Genomic DNA, 19,223 nt, shown 5'->3' with positions numbered 1-19,223 from the left:
TTCACCTTAGGGACTACCCCCCTTGACTTACCTAGGAGAGAGTCTAAATGGAGTAAGGTTTAGAGTGACAACCCTTACTCTGAGCGTTGTCGCGGTGCCTAGATGCTTTGTGCGACAACACATTAATTACATAAAATCACAATTACACATAACATTATGAAGACCGAACCTAGTTATACTTTTCAACACAACAAGGGGTCAAGACCAAGATAGGTTCGCGGTAGGGCTAGAAGAGGCCTTAGAGGCCTATGACAGAGGGGAGAAGGGCTAGCGAAGGACCTTATAGGCCTGTCACTGCAAGGGAGGAGCCACTAAGGCTCATGATAGGCCTTAGAAGGGCTGCTGTCTAGCTAAAATGAAAGCCGAGGGGGAAGGGAAAGGCCCTAAGGCCTGTGGCTTGTGGAGAAAAGGCCTTTAGGCCTACCATCTATGGAAGAAAGGGCAAGGAAGGCCCACGACAAGACCCTAAAGGCCAAACCAGGGTTGCGGCTTAGAAGGGAGACCCATGACAAGGGTTTATGAGGCTTATGCTTGGCCTAGAAGGCCTAAAAAAGGTTCAAGCCCCTGAAAAAAATTCAAGGTTGTGCTTCAACTCTTCGATATTGCCAAAAGTCACCATGAAATTGCCACAAAAAGTCTAGTTACTTCCTCCTTTGCTTGAGCATTTAGCCTTGAGGGCAAGTAGAGGATGGATCTTGCCTTCCTAGGCCTAGATCCACCTCAAAAATATGATGATTTCTTCCACAAATTTCAGATCTTCTTTGATGGCTTGAGAACCAACCTGCACAAATGAAAACAAAATTACCCCAAAACCCCAATATATACAAAATTCAAAATAAACCCTAAAATTCCAATAGTTGTAAAACAAAGGTCAGAAATAATTTACAAAATTATTTTACAAAATTATGTATAAAATATTTACAAATATATAATGCTTGTAAATTTTTATTTTATTTTATTTATTTATTTATTTTCTTTTATAATTATTATTATTATTTTTTAATTTTTAATTTAATTTATTTATTTTTATTTTTATTCTTTTCGAAAAAATTAACTCTAAATAATGGATCAATGCATTTTTTTGACAGATTAATATTGACCACACCCTTTAGAGAAGTAAGAATACCATATAAATTCCCTGGAGCTCAAATAAGGTCGGCCCGTGCCCACAGTTTGTGAACGTAGAGCCCAAGGGCTAGTGTACCCACAAATCTCTATAATCTTTCTCAAGAAAAATCATTAGATCATATAATGAATCGGATCACATAAGATAAATCCAAAATTTACCAATAGAATGCTCCTATCATTGACAAATGAAATAGCAATTCATATAGCATTGAAGCACCATATAGGATTAGCACATAACTAGCACGTACCATAGATCAGTGAGACAAATACACCATGAACTGAACACCAAAGTCTTTTGTTATGATATCAAACTTTCCCAGCAAAGCAATAGATCAATACCGGTGTTGCAAATTTACATAGTCTAGACACAGAGTCATCATCATGACCTGAGAAGCAAAATGACTTCTAATTTATAGAGAAATCCTCCAAGTGGAAAATAACGGCTAGTTGGCTTGATCCTCGTCGAAATAATCTCGACCGTTGATAAACATTTGATGATCTTTTATCTCCACCGTAAAAAATATTTAATTTTGAGGGATTTTCGAATTTCTCTTACAAACCATTGTTTATTAATCCAAAAATAAATATTTTAGATTAATTTTCTCAAAATTTTGACTTTGACTTAACCATCAAGGTCCTAGGGCTCAATTTTTCTTAAAATATCCATTTTGCCTTGGCGGGGACCTCCAAAAACTAACTTCCTTTTGGCCCATGAATTTTTTCACTTGGACAAATTAATTTTTTGGCTTAGGATTTAATTTTATTTTCGTCAGAGAAATTAATTAATTGATACCAGAAGGGATTAATTATTTTTCCACCCTCAAATATTTTAGCCATGGTATCTAAGTATGAAGGATCGTGCGCCAAAATATTTTTTTTACATTAAAATATTACAGTAATTCAACCTTCAAAGGGGGAATACCTTTTTACATATAAATGTTCAAAATAATTACCCAATTCTGCGACACAATATGATCTAGTGGACCAAATGACTTGTAATAAAATAATCCAGCCAAATAACTTAAATTATTCCCAATCCACTTTTACAAAGACTAGATATAATGCTAGGACTCACCTAAGTCTTTGACTATGAACTTCACCCTAGCTTTGGGGTTTATGCTAGAGGGAAAAAACTCTACCGATTATCTGTGTTTAGAAACACACATAATTCGGTGAGGTTAAAAAACCTTCTAGGATGAAATTCATTTCCAAATTCAAAGGCTTACCTAGGTTGTTACATAATTAGACAATCGTACTAACATAATTTACATTACAATTTGCAAAAATTGGGTTTGCAGTAAGTGTTGGTTGATGATTTTGAACTGTGAAAAAATTTGCACAACTACTTCCTTGGACTTGTGACGAAATTGGTTCAACAAAACCCAATGGAAAATGTGGATGGGAAATATGGTGAATAGGGTTATATTGAGCGGAGGGGAGTGATGTATGTGGTGTCAGGGAGTGGGACCATGCAACCAAAATCGGGGTTCTCCATGTAGTGTCACCCCTAAAGCTAGTAGGCCATAAAGGAGATCCCATGGGACTATGATATAAGGTTAACCATCAAATTGGACAAAGGAGACAAGAGTACAAACCAAGCCCACATTTTCCACCGAATCCCCCCATTAATTCATGCCCAAAAGTGTCCATGACAAGTAAACAAAAATACCCAATTACACAATGAAAAACCATACTTTCAGGGTTTGAAGGCCCACCTTCAAACATATGGTCATAATAGGTTGGCGAGGGAGCATATGGCTGGCTCAGGTGGCAGAGATACTGGTACATCGAGCTATCTGTGGCTCCAAGGGGCTGGTGGTTGCCCATTGAGGACCATTTAGGAGAAAAACTTTCTCCTATGGATACTACCCACAGGTGGTGGGTAGCAAGATCAATAGGACTCTGATAGCAATCTAGCATCACTGTTAGTCCCCTCGCCGTCGGTTATCAAACCATTGACCTCCAACCTTGGACTTATTCACTTAGTCTTCTACATCACTAGTGTCTTTGATTCAGTTATATACATGTTTATGAGGCTGTCCTATTGTTGTATCCCTCCTTCATTTGATCTTAGATTTAACTTTAGCATTTTCTAGGAGTTGTGTTTGCACTCCCACATTGTATTCGTACTAGATGTATCCTTTAGTCCCATTGACATACTTTTGTGATCATCCTTTGGACATTAATAAAATTATCTGATCTGATCTTATTTTATCTTATCTTATCTAGGTCCGGTCTCGGGGGTTGTATTCTACACTTGAATCTCTATATTGTCATATTGTAATATGGTTGCATGAGGTGACTTGGTTCTAGGGTACAAGGTACAAATCTAGATATTTCTTATATGTGATGTGAATCCTAGGTGGAATGCTTACAAAGAGTAGTTAATTTTACTTCATAGATTGGAGGTCAAACACAACTCCCCAAGTCTTGGAGTTCTTGGTTTATTAATTAAGATTTTTTTGTCCATGTACTCCATTAGAATATGCGTACAATTGGAGAGTTGCAGATATTGGGGATTATCCCTCTACTTCATTGTTTTGGAAATGTAATTACAGAGTCAACAATTAGCTCTTTGTTTAAATAGATTTGTGGGTTAATGTCCAGCCCCATGTCCTAGATGGAAATTTCTGGTGAAGTAGGGATAGACAAAAGAATCACATGAGTATACATAACCATTGAAGAAATGAACGCATGAGATAATTGAAGTAACTAAACAGCTTTTATTAATATAGAAGCCTAAAATGTCTGAAGTCAATGAAGCTCCTTTAAAATGCAACACATCTCTTTGGAATACAATCTTCTCTTGGAATCCAAGAATACTTTGTGAAGATGATAAAGAGGAAAAAAATTGAAAATGCAGAAATCATTCTTCAAAAGTATGATTCTAGTGTCCTATCCATCATAGTCAACGCGGAATGCACATAATGGCTTATGATATGGCTTTTATATACAGATTAATGACTAGGAAAGGCTGCTGCTTGATCTATCTGTGTTTGGGACTTTGTTTGGTGATTATTATCTTCATCCTTTTATTTTTTTGTTATTCATATTTTCATGCTTTTCCCTTTTTGGCTTTATGCACAAACCTTTTGAGCACCTTGAGATTGAGTCATGCTGAACCTTTGTCTGAATAATTCTTATTCTATAATGAACAGGTTAGGCACATGTTTGAGGAGATTGATTATATCCTAGAGGCAGAGAATGCTGAGCGTTTTTCTGCCCTGTATGGTTTTGATCCAGGTAAGGCTGTCTCTTTTTCGTTCTTTTTCTGTTTTCTGCTTCTTTACCCAGCCTTCTGCTTTCATGTATATTCTTTCTCCCATCCCACTGAAAGCAAATTGAATCTATAGACAATTGAATGTATATTATTCTTCTCAAGATACGACTTTAGTATTTTTCTGTTAGCATATAACCTATTTAAATGTCTCAAGGTATTTTGTAGTTTTCCTTCTAAACTGATCAATACCATGGAAATAAAAAAAATATGATCTATTTCTCTTTGCAACAGGCTACTGCCTCTTTCCTTTTATTTTTTCAATAGCCATTATCCTTCAGCATTTTGCATATTTGTAACTATTTCTACTCAGATACATATGCTCCTAGTAATGTGTGTATGCATATTCTCACTTGACAGAAAACTGGCTTATTTATGCAGTCTATACCTAAGCGTAGGTTTCTTTTGGTAATGCCCCATACTCTATTTGTTGTGGAAACGGAAATATATGCTTGTAAATAATGCTATTTTGCTCGATTTATGTAGCTAAAATGACTGTAATACCTTGTAATGAAGCAAAAATTTCTTCTCAGGTTACGAGAGTTACTTACACTATCATGGTCTTGGACAAAATGATGATAGAAGAAGAAGTAACACGAGTTACAGTCATTACAAAAAGAGAAAAAGTGGGGTGAAGGTGCCAAAAATATATTGGGAATTTACCCGCAAGGCTGTACTCACAATGGAGTGGATAGATGGTATTAAACTTACAGATAATGAAGGAATGGAGGAAGCCAATTTGAATATTCAACAACTTGTTGATCAGGTACGTGATTAGGAGACACTATTGTTGGTTGATATCAGGAATATGACCCAGATTATCAGAGATAAAGAAAGGTTAAACATTTTTTTGGGCATGATGCTTTAGGTTTTGTACCATAAATGGGTTATTTATGTGTCTGTTGATTGCTTATTTCATTAGGATTCTTAATTGTATGTAAAGAATTATGGGTAAGACATTCAAATATGCAATAGAAATTGATGCTTGATTAATAATTTTTTCTATATCTTAAATTTAGGTTTGTATGGGTTGTAAACGATTAAATTTGATCACAGCACTAATTTTGCACCAGATTTTTCTGTAAAAGGACTGCTAGTTTTGTAACTGGTTTTTGAAATTGGGTGCTCTTGTCACTGCAATAAATTCATTCTTGGATGATTGTAACCTTGGTCAACTTGTTACAAAAATTGAGTTTTACGATAGACTAATTTTATTTGGTTTGCTAGGGGGTTCACTGCTCGTTGAGACAGTTACTTGAGGAGGGTTTCTTCCATGCTGATCCACACCCTGGCAATCTTGTGGCTATTAGAGAAGGGTCCCTTGCATACCTCGACTTTGGTATGATGGGAAATATCCCACGACATTATCGAGTAGGCCTCATTCAAACGGTATGCAGTTCTTCAATATCCTGTTTGGAATCTCATCAACCTCATATCTTGCACTATGGACCTGATTTATTTTAATGTCTTCAGATTCAATATTTAGTGCTTATGCTATATGACAAGGAATTCCATTGAAAAGGCTACACCTGAAAATGTTAAATAAAGGCCTGTTGACAAGGGCAAGGCTGTAGCATCTACAACAAAGTTTTACTGCCCTTCATGGCCATTTTACATTTTTAGTCTTCACCGTTATGCTTTAGAGATTGTGATTTTGATTTGATGATCTTATTTAGTATTGTAGGTATTGCTAATTAAATTGTCAACAGGGGGGGGTGGAGTTTTTTCTTGTGCAATTGGATTGTATAATATTTTTAGTTTGATGATCATGGTGCTTTGAGATCTTGAAAATACGACAAAATGAAAATATAGTAAAACTGCTTTTTTAGCTAATAGGGCTTATGATGTTGTATGCCCATTTGGTTAGATGAAACATCTACACCTAAGTAATGTTACACCATTAGCCTCTTAGGAATTATGAAAGCAATGCTAATATTCCATTGTTTTTAGCTAAGTTACCAGAAAATGGATACGGGAACGGATACGGGTACGGGGTTTGATACGGATACGGCAAATTTTCAAAAAATCTGGATACGATACGGCAGGAAACGGCACATAATAAATATATAAAAATTTAAAATATATATATATATATATTAAAAATAAAAAATTCATATTACCATTCATATTTCAGAATCTAAATTATCATCTATGATATTGATCTATCATGATTCATCATCATCAATTCAAGTTTCAACTTTCAACATATGCCATATGGCATAAACATTCAACATTGCCATCATCATTAACGATTATTATAACATTCATGATTCAATTTTCAACTTCAAGATTCAACTTTCAACATATCATCAGACATCAAGTTTTTGTTTCAAATTTCAAACATCAAGTTCAAACATCAAGTTATCAACATGACTTAAGTCTTACTCAAGTCTATAGCAGAAAATAAATTTACTAAAACAGGCTGATTCAACGTTTGACAATGGGTATAAGGAACACAACAACTATAGATACACGAAAATAGCTTCAGTTAGCTAGCTTATATTAGAATATTATTAGACCGATTCAGATATGCCAAATGACTGCAGAATGCCATGAAAATTCTGTGGCAGTAACACTTGTAAGCAATCTTACCATCACTAATAGTTTCCTATTATTTTATTTAGTTTTGATCATTCTTTAACATGGTTCAGCACAATAAGACAATGGCTGTCAGTCAGTCTGTTCCTAACTCTAAGATACATGTGCCTAGATTTGATCTCATCTCACATATTTTCACTTTTCTTTATTGCAGCTGTTCCATCTTCTGTTGACCAATACTTTTATTGCAGCTGTTCCATCTTCTGTTAACCAATACTTATTACTTACATTGGATGAGTATTCCTGACATGTGAGACTTGCAGATTTGACCCATAAATATGCAGCAAAGTTGTCAATCTCATATATGTCTCCAGAAAGTAGTAATTTTAAATATTGCCACATTGCAATGTTATATGTAGTAATAAGTTCACAACATTGACAAGTTACACAAACACCATCATTACCAAAATTAATAATGCATACTAATTACTACATACTATGATAATGAAAGTACAAATTTCAAAATGAACTATGACTGGCAGTCTACTATCATAATATCATTACTCATAATTCATATGGATGTTCAAAAGTTTAAAAGTTAAAACTTAAAACTTAAAAGTTAAAAGTTAAAAGTTAAAACACCATCATAAATTACAAATTTTACATATCATCAAATATGTCTTCATTCATGCCCCTATAATGTTCCACATCCTCTCCAGAAGTGGCACTAGGAGTGGGAACATTGCTTCCATGTCCACTTGAACATGCACCTATTCCCACTGATGGCTCCGAATCAAACAAACTCATGTGAGACATGGCATTCAATGTCATATCCAAGTCATGCAACTCTGGTTCCACGTCCCATAATTTGGTGGGCCCAAATTTGTATTCATCTCGCTTGTGTGACAGAAGACGAAGGTTTGAATGAATATACACTAGTTCCTCAGCCTTCTTAGAGCCCAATCTGTTTCGCTTCACTGAATGGATGAAGCCGTATGTACTCCAGTTCCTTTCTGCTGAAGAAGAACTAGCAACCTGTGACAAGACCTTGATGGCCAATTTTTGGATATGTGGAAGTGCCCCACCATAGAAGTTCCACCACTCAATTGGACTTAATCTGCTTTTGTCCCGCATACACTCAATATCACAACCCCAACCCTCTGATCCCACAAAATGAGAAAACTGTGCACGAATCCGAAGCCCAATTTCAGGATCTACAAAAAGCTTTCTAAAAGCATTTTTAAATCCTTCTGCGACTTCTGGGTCTTTGTTTGGTGCGCTTCTTTCTGGATCATGTAGCAACTCTGCAGCATAATATTTTGGATTCAGTGCATAGGCTAAAAGGTGTAATGGGGTGGTCATCTTGTTCCACCTTTTGGTCAATATATCTTTTACTTCTCCGTAAAAGATTTCATCTGGGTCATTCTCCTTGGCATTTATAACCAACCTTATCTTCTCTATCATGGAATCAATGCCCTCATACACCTCTCCCAGATTAGGCATATCTGTGTCAAACATACGGAGCAAATCCACAATTGGCTTAGTAAATGCCAAGAGGTACTCCACCTTATCCCACCATTCATCATCAACAACCAACCGTTTCATTGCTTGTGCTCTATCAGATTGGGATTGCCTCCATTGATTCCAAAGAGAACTGCATACCATTGATTGTAATGCATCTTTCACCTGCATGAGCCTTGTTAAGACTATGATGTGAGAAGCAAATCGAGTCTCAGCAACCTGCAAATGTCAAAATGCCAATGTTTCAAAGAATCAAATTTCAATCAATTTGAAAAATCATAATTTGATTGAATATTAATAAGCTTTAAACTTTAAAGTTTAAAGTATATGTACCTTAAGGAGCTCCAACTTAGCAAATTCCCTGTAGATGCCTTGGGACATGTGGTGGTTTGTGATAAAGGCTTGAATTTCTTTTGCCTCTTCAAATATTTTTCGAATCCACTCAATTTGCTTCCCCAACTTGCTCAACATGAGGTTCAATGAATGCACAGCACAAGGGGTCCAAAAAATGTGTTGATATTTGCCTTCAACAATTAGGCCTGCTGCTCTACACACCGTTGCATTGTCAGTTATTACCTGGACAACATTTTCAGGCCCCACCAATTCAATTGCTTCAATCAAGATGTTAGCAATGAATTGAGAATCTTTCATCTGCCCTTCACAATCCACTGCCTTCAAAAACATTGCCCCATGTGGGCTTTGAGCAATCACATTGATCAAAGGCCTATTTCTTTGATCTTTCCATCCATCAGAAATGATGGACACCCCTGAAATGAGCCATGAATCACGAATGGGGGCTAATTTAGCCTCCAAATCTAACTTTTGAGCACTCAACAATGTGGTGCGTATCTTCTCATATCCAGGGCTCTTGTACCCTCTTGGGGCTTCAGTCAAACATTTTACCATCTTTGCCCAGTAAGGAGATCGCACAAGATTAAAGGGAAGGCCATTTGCATAAATGCATTGGGCTACAGCTGCATCTGCTATCTCTCGAGCATCATTATTAAAGCTCTTCTCAAGCGGTCCCAAATTTGACCGCTTTGACCCAACAATTCCATGAGAATAAAGTGGAGGCTTTGATGAAGATGCTCCCAACCTTGTTGAGGGTTTTAAATAGGAGGCAGGATTTGCTTCATTTGCTTTAGCATCTGCCTCTTCTTGTTCTCTCTGATATTTTGCAATTTTTACCTTGCTTAAACCATTTCCATCTTTCCCATTCTCTTTAGGCGGGCCACTACATATTCGAACCCCATTGTTTTTTAACCCAAGCAAATGTGCTTTAACCCGTGTGTATGACCCCTTGAACTCCTTTTTACACTCACTGCAAACCCATGCCAATGCTCCACCTCCTTGGATCTTCCCAACAGTAGTGACATATTTCCAAAGTGGTGACTTTGGATCAACTTTCTGGGTTGATTCAATTTCCTGTGCCACTTCCTCTGCCTCATTCATGGCTGAACTTGAAGTTGCCATGAATGATGATAATATTTACTGAAACTGAAAAAAGAAAATTGAAAAATTAAAATATCAGATATGTATTTTACTATTTAAAAAAAATTTACTTGGTCATTTCTAATTCTGGATGTGACAGTGTATTGTAGTCTGTAGCAAGTGAAACTGAACAGTGAAAAGTTAAAACTGAAAAATTGAAAATTAAAAAAGTGAACAGTGACAGTGAAGTTGCAGGTTTACATTTTCTAAATTTCTAATCTTCTTTATAGTATATATCACTGATTACCTACAGCAGTAACCACAATTGTTAATGAAGATAAAAAGTTAAACTGTTAAAAGTAACTTAAAAGTAAAACTGTTGTTCACTGTTCAGTGTTACTGTTCAGTGTTCCAAACTTCCAAGTTCCAGTTCAGTGTTCACTCATTTTTATTATTTAAATTTTAATCACTGTTTGCAACTTTGCTGCTCTTTTTACTTTGAAAAGTTTGACGGTTAGATAACAGTGAACACTAAAGTTTAAACACTGTTGTTCTTCTACTTCGCTGGCCTTCTTTTAAGTTTTGTGGCCTCGGCCCTCAAGGCTCATTCATTGATAAAACAAGGTTATGTTCTGGCCCCTGGGTATTGTTACCCAATCCAGCACAAGATTCATAGGACTATATGAATGGAAATGTCAAATGAATGAAATGAATTTTAATTTTTCAATGTTTCATTAATCATTCAAGAGTCCTTAGACTCTAGAGTTAGAAAAACTATGGATTCTCAATTTCTCTGGGTGAAGTTTGAGTAATAGTCTCTCTGCTAAGTAAGAAAAGTTGTCAAAGTTCAAGCCTTGGACAAATGCAAAAATCCTGTATTGGAGGTGCCAAAACAAGCTTGTAGTTGTGGGTTTATTGGATTGGTCATTGGTCAGTATTCACAGGATTGCAGGCTGCAGCCCTTGTTTCAGACTTCAGTAGTGAGCAGAATATTCAATATAACTTTATAACAGCAAGTTGCTACATACATTTAACTGTAGAAAAGATTGCTGTCATGGTGTTAGGTAGTCATTTATTTTAACACAGGGCATAATGTAGATTGCAGCCTCTATCCCATGGTTAGGTAGAATGTGTTGAGTTAACACTTAACAGCAGGTTAAAACTTAAAAGTTAAGACATTGTCATAAATGTATGCTGATTGAGTAATGTGTGTAGCAGCTAGCTGTTCAGTGTTCATTACTATAACACATTGACACAAGGCTTGATGTAATATGCAGCCCCTTCGTTCCACCACTAGGCAGCATACAATGTATAACAGCAATGTGATGAGTGACATGATAGATAGTATGGTGGTCTTGGTCTTGTATGTTACTCGTAATCCACAGCATTTTTCCTCCAAGTGTGGGTTGGGCACCAACAACAAGGAGACTACCTTAGCTTACTGAGATCCATCTTTTTGTGTTACATCAACAAGACATAACTTATAACTATAAGTATAAGAAAACAAGCTTGTGGGTTTAATAGTTTATTGGTCATTGGTCAGTATTCGAGTCTGGAGTCTGCACTTCAAGAGGGGCTAGCCGCTAAAGAAGATAGAATGTAGTTAAAGTTTAAACTTTAAAGTTTACACACAACACACTATAGTATATAGTATATACCCTCAAACTTTCAAAGCTGTAACTCATGATTCCATGAGCGCAAAGCAAAGTTCAAACATAAATTTTTAACAGTTACGTAATACGTATTGGGTTTTAGTATTTACGTATGGTTTATAACTTTATAGTATGTTCATTGTTACGGTATAAGTTATAACTTACGAGCTTATGTCTATGAATGGTTACGCCGTTACGGTACCACTCTTACTTGCAAATCAAATAATGAAACTACTGTAAGGTAATGAGATTACTAATACTTACTGGCAACTGCTGTAGCTACTAGCGGTGTGAACAGTGGAGACTGAAGTCTGAACAGTTGAAAGTTGAAAGCTGTTAACAGTTACAGCGACTGTAAAACTCAGCGGCGGCAGCACTCAGCACTCAGCGGCGGCAGCAAACTCGGCGGCAGCAAATGAGCAAACTCGGCTAGTCGTTTAGGGTTTAAACTTTAGAAATTACAATAAATCGTTTATACTTTAAGCTAAATCGATATTCGAAATTTTATAAATTCTGTTCCCGGCAGGCGTCGAGCATGAAACGTATTGAGGTTTTTAAAAAACGTTTTAAAAATTCCTGGAACGTATTAAGATTTGGCAAAAACGTATTCGAAATGGCGGAAACGTATCGAAATTTTTAACACGGGAGGGTTTTTCCATCAGAACGGCTGGAAAACGGCGGGAAAAAATCGAATACGTATTCGAACCATAAAAAAACGTATTTGAGCCGTTTTTTCAGCGTTTCAGTGGTGAAAACGTATCAAAAACGGGGAACGCCGTTTTGGCTGCCTAGGGTGACGTTTCCGGTAACTTAGGTTTTTAGGTGCTCGTTAAGAACTTTTAGTTATAAAGCAGTTATGTAATGCAGTGTTGATAGTATCTCCGATATATTGCCGATATTTGAAAATATCGTGATATTTTCGTCAAAATGATATATCACCGAGTAAATATCACGATATTTTCAAAATATCAGCTAAATATCATGATATTTTGAAAATCTCGGCTAAATATCGCCATATTTTGAAAATCTCAGCTAAAAATCATTATTGCTTTATATGTTTAAAAATCAGAAAAAATTCGATTTTTTATGTTTGCTGATATTTTCTGATATTTTGCCGATATTTTTGCCGATATTTCCGATAAGATGTTTTCAAGACCCTTGCCGATATTTTGCCGATACTGATATTTTCAACACTGATGTAATGTTTTTGGTGATTGTTCTCAATGAGTGTTGCAGGTGGCCTAGTTTTAATGGTTCTATAGAATGCACGGGTAATACAACAAAATATGTACTTGACTTTAATGTGGAGCAGCATGTAAAACAGAGATAATACCATGTGGCATTATCAACCCAGCAAATAAGGACCTTCTCTTACTGATCAAACTCTTACCCAATGTGTAAAAACCCAAATCCAGAAGGTGAAAACGCGAGGGCAACTTGGAGGGGCTATCCAGTGTTCCCTCAACAACCCTCTCCCACTCTATATAGGTTGACTCTTCTCCAACTCGGGGGGAATTGCTCAGGTAGTCTAAGTCTAGCAGAAGATGAAGACTGATATGGTCACTAAGGCTTATGTTAGATCTTATTTTTTATATGCATAGCGAGAAATTTGAGATTGATATAAAAAGGATAAGCATAATATGGAGGATGCATTCAAGGTTATTTTCTTAGACTTCTATGAATTCTGGATAATGATAATTTCAATGTGATTTCCAGAATTATAAAACTGAAAATTAAAGTATAAATTTTGAAGATTTTTGTGAGGTTGGAAAGCAAGATTAGTGCTTAAATATTGTTGGGTTTATGGGACCTACGAGGCAAGGTCTTATGGGCATTCTTCTTTATAAAATATGGCTGCTTATAGTGAAAATGAGCATGCTACAGCCCATCTATTTATTTTTATTGTTTACCAATTGCAAAATTCAGATCTAGGTCCTGTTACAGCAAATTCTTGCAGTTTTTGAGAAAAAGTCCAAAAGCTCAAGTGCGAGACACTGTGCACCTCAGAGGTGCCATTGTCAGCTCACCACCCTCTTCTTGGTTCTGGTCAGATCTTCTCTGGCTCATGGCAGGTTGTCCCTAGGATAAGATTGCTAGCGCTTGGTAACTCCAAGACTTTAGTTCGAAGGGAAGATCCCCAAACACTTACAATCAAGGAATTACAATATTGTTTTGGAGAGTTAAACATCAATAAAACAGTTTAAAGGATTTAAAAAGAGATAAGGTGATGGAGGATAGAAGATTAGTGCATTATGTTGGCAATATACTTTTGGGGCATATGGGTTTAAGGATCAACTCACTTGAAAAGGATTGGAGTAGATTTAGGTTCACTAGACTAGGGGAAGTCCACTCATTGTTAGGCTTTTCAATCTTCAAGGAAAACATAGGGGAAGGAGCCCACTTGCTACTTCTTCGAAGACTTGGAAGAAAGGTTTGTTTAAAAGGGACAATGAAAATGAAATATCATACCCACTTGTTTAATGCTAAATTGCCATCACCTATAAACACAACCAAGACAAAATATGCCAACTTACTCAGATTACCATTCATTCATCCAAGGTTCACCAATATTCATCCAAGAAAAGAGTGAAATCCACATCAACAAGTCCTCTCCATGAGGTCTCCTTACTCAAGCATAGCCAAATTTAAGAAGATAAAAATCATAGAAATTTCATACTTGTTAAGGGATTCCCACCCTCCAATCCAACCATGAGAATATGAGAGGAAGTGCACCTTTATTTATATAGGAAGTACTCAGCTTCCTTTACATCAAAATATTAATTTTTAAGACTAAAAGCCCCTAATCTAGCTTATGGAGGGGCAAAAGGCACCCTCTTTAATGAACTAGTGTAAAATACAAAAATATAGGGGCATTCATGCCACATGCACAAAAACTAATGGGGAAAGGCCTCAACTATGACATGTCTCCCTAGAGAAGGGGAAAATAAAAGGGCTCTAGTGTAGCGTCCATCCTCCAAAATCCCTTCAAACAGATTTCTTCTTCATTTAGTCTTCAAACTTGCCATGAAACCATCCAAAGTGGGCGCACAAGTCTCTAAGGCCTATGGCCTATACTCCAAGGATGAATTCAAAAGAACCATAGTGGCTTCCAAAGGCCCTCCAAATGCAGACATGTGTTCAATGATAAAACACTTTTATTAATTAGGGCGTGGCCATTCATATCAGCTGCCATGATGCAACACTTGATTTCCCAAGATGTCCATTAAGCATGTAAATAGAAACCCTAAGTATGCTTGCATTCAATGAGCTTTCAAGCCCTTAAAGTAAACCTCGACACCTTCCTCAAAATGTGTGCACATGGGTTCCAATCAATGTTATAAAAAGCTGGATCAGAACCAGTTGTATCGACCGTTCTGACTGTTTTGAGGCCCCAATTAGTCTGATTAGTGGCTCAAAACAGGGAAAGGTTGGTTTGGTACTGAACTAGCCAGTTCCATACAATGTGACTAAGGACCCTCGAAACATAATTTTGTTTTAAAAAGCCAATAATTTATGAGTGGTGTATACTAATATTCAACTCTAAGGCCTTACCAATGCTATGTAATTAATGGTAATGTTGAATTCTTAAAGCAAAAGGATATACCATTATTTTACTTAAATTTTTAACATTACCATTAATTGTTTCAGGATGCTTGAGAGTGGTTTCAACCTTGTTGGATTTCAATTGGGGAGTAGAATTTTAGATCTCACTCAAAATCCAATAGACTTAACAATTTTTATGAAATCAAGATTAGGGGGATTGCAATGTTTCCATTAGACTCTATTATGTATGGTGGTTTGAGACTAGCATTTAATCAATAGCACCATGCCCTCTATGTACCTTGATGTTGGTGGCATTGATTTTCAAACTCCTTTTTCATGACCCTAATAAAAATGTGTTTGTTATTGCTCATGTCAAGTTGGGTATACATCTATGTTGCACAAAACTTCTACAAACCCGACGTTTCGGGATGTACCCGTACCTGAAACTCCAAAACTCGATAGAAACTCGACCATCATGTAATCATCTATGAAAGTTAATATAGACTTGGTTTTCCTTCTAAATTGTCATATATGGGTTTTATTCCCTTTTCTCTTACAAGATAATGTGTTATTCACTTATTTATAAATTTATTTTTACATGTGATGTTTGGACGATGTTTTGGCTGACATTTCCATTTTTGGGAGGTAGTCTTTCTAAACGTACCCGTTTCGAAAACTCCGAAATGTTTCGACGCTTCGTGCAACCTAGGTATACATGCATTACATTAAAAGTGGCCTCTAGGAAAAGAGGAACACAATCCATGTCTTAGTTTTTTTAGAACCTCAAGGATGTTAGAGATCTATCACACGGGTGTGATGATGTGGTAGGAGCAGTGGTGATGTGTCAATGTGGGGCATGATGTGGAAAACTGAGGCATGACTAAGATAAAGTGGAGGCAAATTACAATAGATGCAAGTGGCAAAATTGTCAAATTCATCAGGGCGTTGGAGATCTAGCAAAAGGGTGGCAACGACAAATTGTACTGTCGTTTGAAAGTCAAGTCAACTAGTCATTAGCACTTCAAACTAGATGTAATGGGAGTCAATTGGAATGTTAGGATGTTGTGGACCAAGAATTTGGTGACTGGAAAGAAAATTAGCCATTGGAAACTCAAGAGTTTCCTTTTCAACCAAATCGATTTTTGCTCAACCAAATCAAGTTGCTTCATGGACCAAATCAAACTCCTAACTAGTCGTTTGAGTGGGACATTGGACCTCCTAGCTAGTTGTTGGGCATCTTGGGACAAATATTCATTTTTTTTTTGATTTCTGTGGACATAGAAAAGGGAAAGTTGAGCTTCTTTGATCATCTTGAGACAATTTAACTGCTTAATGTGAATTTTAAAGAATGTAATTGTAATAATTTACGAAATCTTCTAAGTCTCTAACATGTGGATGATAAGAAAAATATGTTTTTTGAGGAAGAGTCCAAATTATTTGTTTGAAAAGTTTTATAAAAAGGTTAGCCTCTCCTTTACAAAATGTTGTTGTTTCGTGAGATCAATGCCATTAACAATGTGATGTTCCTTTTTCTAGTGTTCCTTATGGCATGGTTATGATGGACTTCTAGGGTTGGAGGCAAACAAGTCACAGGTGCAGGTTTACTTCATCAGCGGGCCCAGGGGCTTTTGGAGATGTTTTATGGGGTCTGGAGGAGTTCACTTGCCATCCTCCATCATCAGGATTGATTCCGCACAACTCACTCCTCGTTCCATTGCATTCTGATAATTCCCATAAAATGGGGTTATTATTGTGCATAACTCATTTAATTACGCTTAAGGTGGCTTTCCGAGAGGAATACTTGACGGAACACCTTAGTGTAATAGCTTGTTGGAACCAGAACAAGAATATCTACATGATGGGATAGTGGGGATTTTTAGTGGCGTGAGGAGGCGTGATGACCAATTTACCCTTTTCCCACATTAAAAAGAATATTTTAATTGAAAGAAAAGAGGGAAATGCACTCAATGATTAAAATAATAATAAAATAGGAGGTTCTAGAGGGGTCCATTGGATTTATAAAAAGGAGGAGGAGGCTATTGGAGGGACATCTTGGATTTGATATTTCTTGTATGAGAGGTTGAGGACCCGGTTCTCTACTTCAGCAGTAGCCCCAGGACGAAAACCCTCGGGTGGTTCAGTGAGATTGGGCGAGTACCCATCTCCCCTTGCTGAATTCATCCATAATTCACATGAGAGCTCAACCACTGTATTTTAGGTCAGTTTTGGTGGAGGGCCCGTGCAGCATTGGAGCAGATCCTTGAGGCCAGTTCTATCTCAGCTATATCAGCGATTTTGTTATTTCAGCATGTAAACCCCAATTCATATATTATAATAAAAGCTAAGATTCTTTCTGCTCATTGTCTGATTGAATTGCATGCATTCTCTTATTTTATTTTACATGGTAATCTTCTGTAAAATGAATGGAAATTTTATGGACAAATTGTGGTTGAAATTAGTTTTCTGAAAAATCTGCAAAATATCCCGAAAGGGATATTACAACGGTATCAGAGTCGATTTTCCTGCCAGCCTAAGGGGTTCAGTAGCGAAATGATTATCATTAGTTTCCAGAGTGAGGAATGATTGTTTGCAGGCTGATCACGAAATCGAGGTGGATGATTCAAGAGAACGATGTACTGTGCTGGCCTAATTCATTGACCAAGTTTAATGTTACAAGTGCCGCTTTCATGGTTAGAAGGGATAATGTTCTTTGGAATTGTTGAACCAAGATCCAAGTTAAATGTTTGGGGGCCAAATTAAATTTCATTCAACCACTGAGACTCCAGTTTTTGGAACGAGACATCTCAGACCAATTTCAATTTATTGTATTAAGCATATTTGAATCATTAGGACCGGGCTCATGTTTAACAATATCAATATTCAGTCGTTGGATCGCATTGTTATTTCAAAGAGAAATTTGACAGGTGGAAGTTAAGGCAAATTGCAGTCGAGTTAGACTATCCCCGGGGTAGACTTATTTGAATAGTCGCTACAAATTAAGCTCTACTACATGTAAAATAAAGAGCCGAGTTGGCTAAGAGCGATTGGCCTAAATGCGGTGGGCGTGAACACTCCAAGTCAAAAGGGTAAAGGGACAAATATATGGCTGCTTCGAATTACTGGTCTCTCTGAGTTACGTTAAATCCCTTGACGTGAGCAATTGTCACGCTGGGTCAAAATCGCGACACTTCGTGGCTTTTGTTGGGCCAACTGTCATGTTATTACTAGTTCAATTAGTGCATTTGTAGTTGCATGGGCATGTTGGAGGTGAGCTATTAGCTACATGTAGTTATAGCAATGGCCAGGAGAGAGATCGACGATCGTGGGAAATATAGGCGCAAAGGGCGAATGTAAAACAACTTTGAGGCTACGTGCGTAGAAGGAAGATAGTTTGTGGGGGGAGTTATTGATGCCCAACAGAGCTCATGATTGCTTGGTAGTGAACAACCGTAATTCAAATAGCTAGGGATGAGCCATATTATTAGATCATGACACTCAATTGTTGTATCGAGACAATACCACACCATTAAAAGTGACATGCCGCCATTAAATCAGAGATTGTGCTCAATTTCCTTGTTCATCGTGACCAATTTGTGGAAGCTGCATCGGGTTATTGAGTCAAAACCAAGTCAATTGGAATTGCGGAACCCCTATCTGTGTTGGTCATCAATGCTGCGCAGAAAGGGATGATCACTAGTTCCTTTGCATGATCGGTCGGTTTAGCTCCTGAGTGGGCCAGAGGCGACAAAGCACTGTAGCCACTACAGAAGTATTGTGAGCGCCAACAACCGAGCAATATTTAAACTTAGCCTGATCGTTAAGCGTTGGTTGTATTTCTTGTTCGTCAATGTGGCAAAGTAATCGGAACATGAGTCCATATCGAGTATCATTGATATGCTTACCCTTAGCATTTGTTCGGTGCACAAAATTTAGTAGTATTTTGCGAGGGGTCTTAATACAAGTAGATGTCAGAAGGACCATACATATGCTGGTGTCAAGTTTAACATATTGTAGGATCGATGGCAGCCAATATTGAATGATGGATCAGGGAAATGAGCATTGCAATATTTTCACCTTTATAGTGAGGCTGAGTTTACTGTCTGAACAGAAGTTGTTGTAGCAGAGGATCCTAG

At 37.0% G+C, this 19,223-nt stretch overlaps 2 protein-coding genes across 2 annotated transcripts in view; one reads left to right on the top strand and one right to left on the bottom strand.

Annotated features, from left to right (window-relative positions):
- The window catches only part of LOC149242006 (uncharacterized), a 536,392-nt gene that overhangs the window by 262,474 nt on the left and 254,695 nt on the right, over nt 1–19,223 (top strand). The window contains exons 8-10 of the mRNA XM_089374117.1: nt 4,287–4,371; nt 4,939–5,171; nt 5,633–5,794. Coding sequence (XP_089230243.1) covers nt 4,287–4,371; nt 4,939–5,171; nt 5,633–5,794 — 480 coding nt within the window. The remainder of the gene's footprint in view (nt 1–4,286; nt 4,372–4,938; nt 5,172–5,632; nt 5,795–19,223) is intronic.
- Nucleotides 7,604–10,317, bottom strand: LOC149242007 (uncharacterized). The gene is made up of 2 exons (XM_089461034.1): nt 8,798–10,317; nt 7,604–8,683 (listed from the first exon to the last, which is right to left on the bottom strand). The coding sequence occupies exons 1-2, from the start codon at nt 9,935–9,937 to the stop codon at nt 7,604–7,606; spliced, it is 2,220 nt and encodes a 739-aa protein (XP_089317160.1). The 5' UTR covers nt 9,938–10,317.

The sequence above is a fragment of the Pinus tabuliformis genome, chromosome 8 (assembly GCF_031772625.1).
Source record: "Pinus tabuliformis cultivar Carrire ecotype Pingquan chromosome 8, CPIR1, whole genome shotgun sequence".
Taxonomy (NCBI): Eukaryota; Viridiplantae; Streptophyta; class Pinopsida; order Pinales; family Pinaceae; genus Pinus; species Pinus tabuliformis.
Note: the sequence above shows the minus strand (reverse complement) of the source record. Positions and strands in the feature narration are given on the sequence as shown.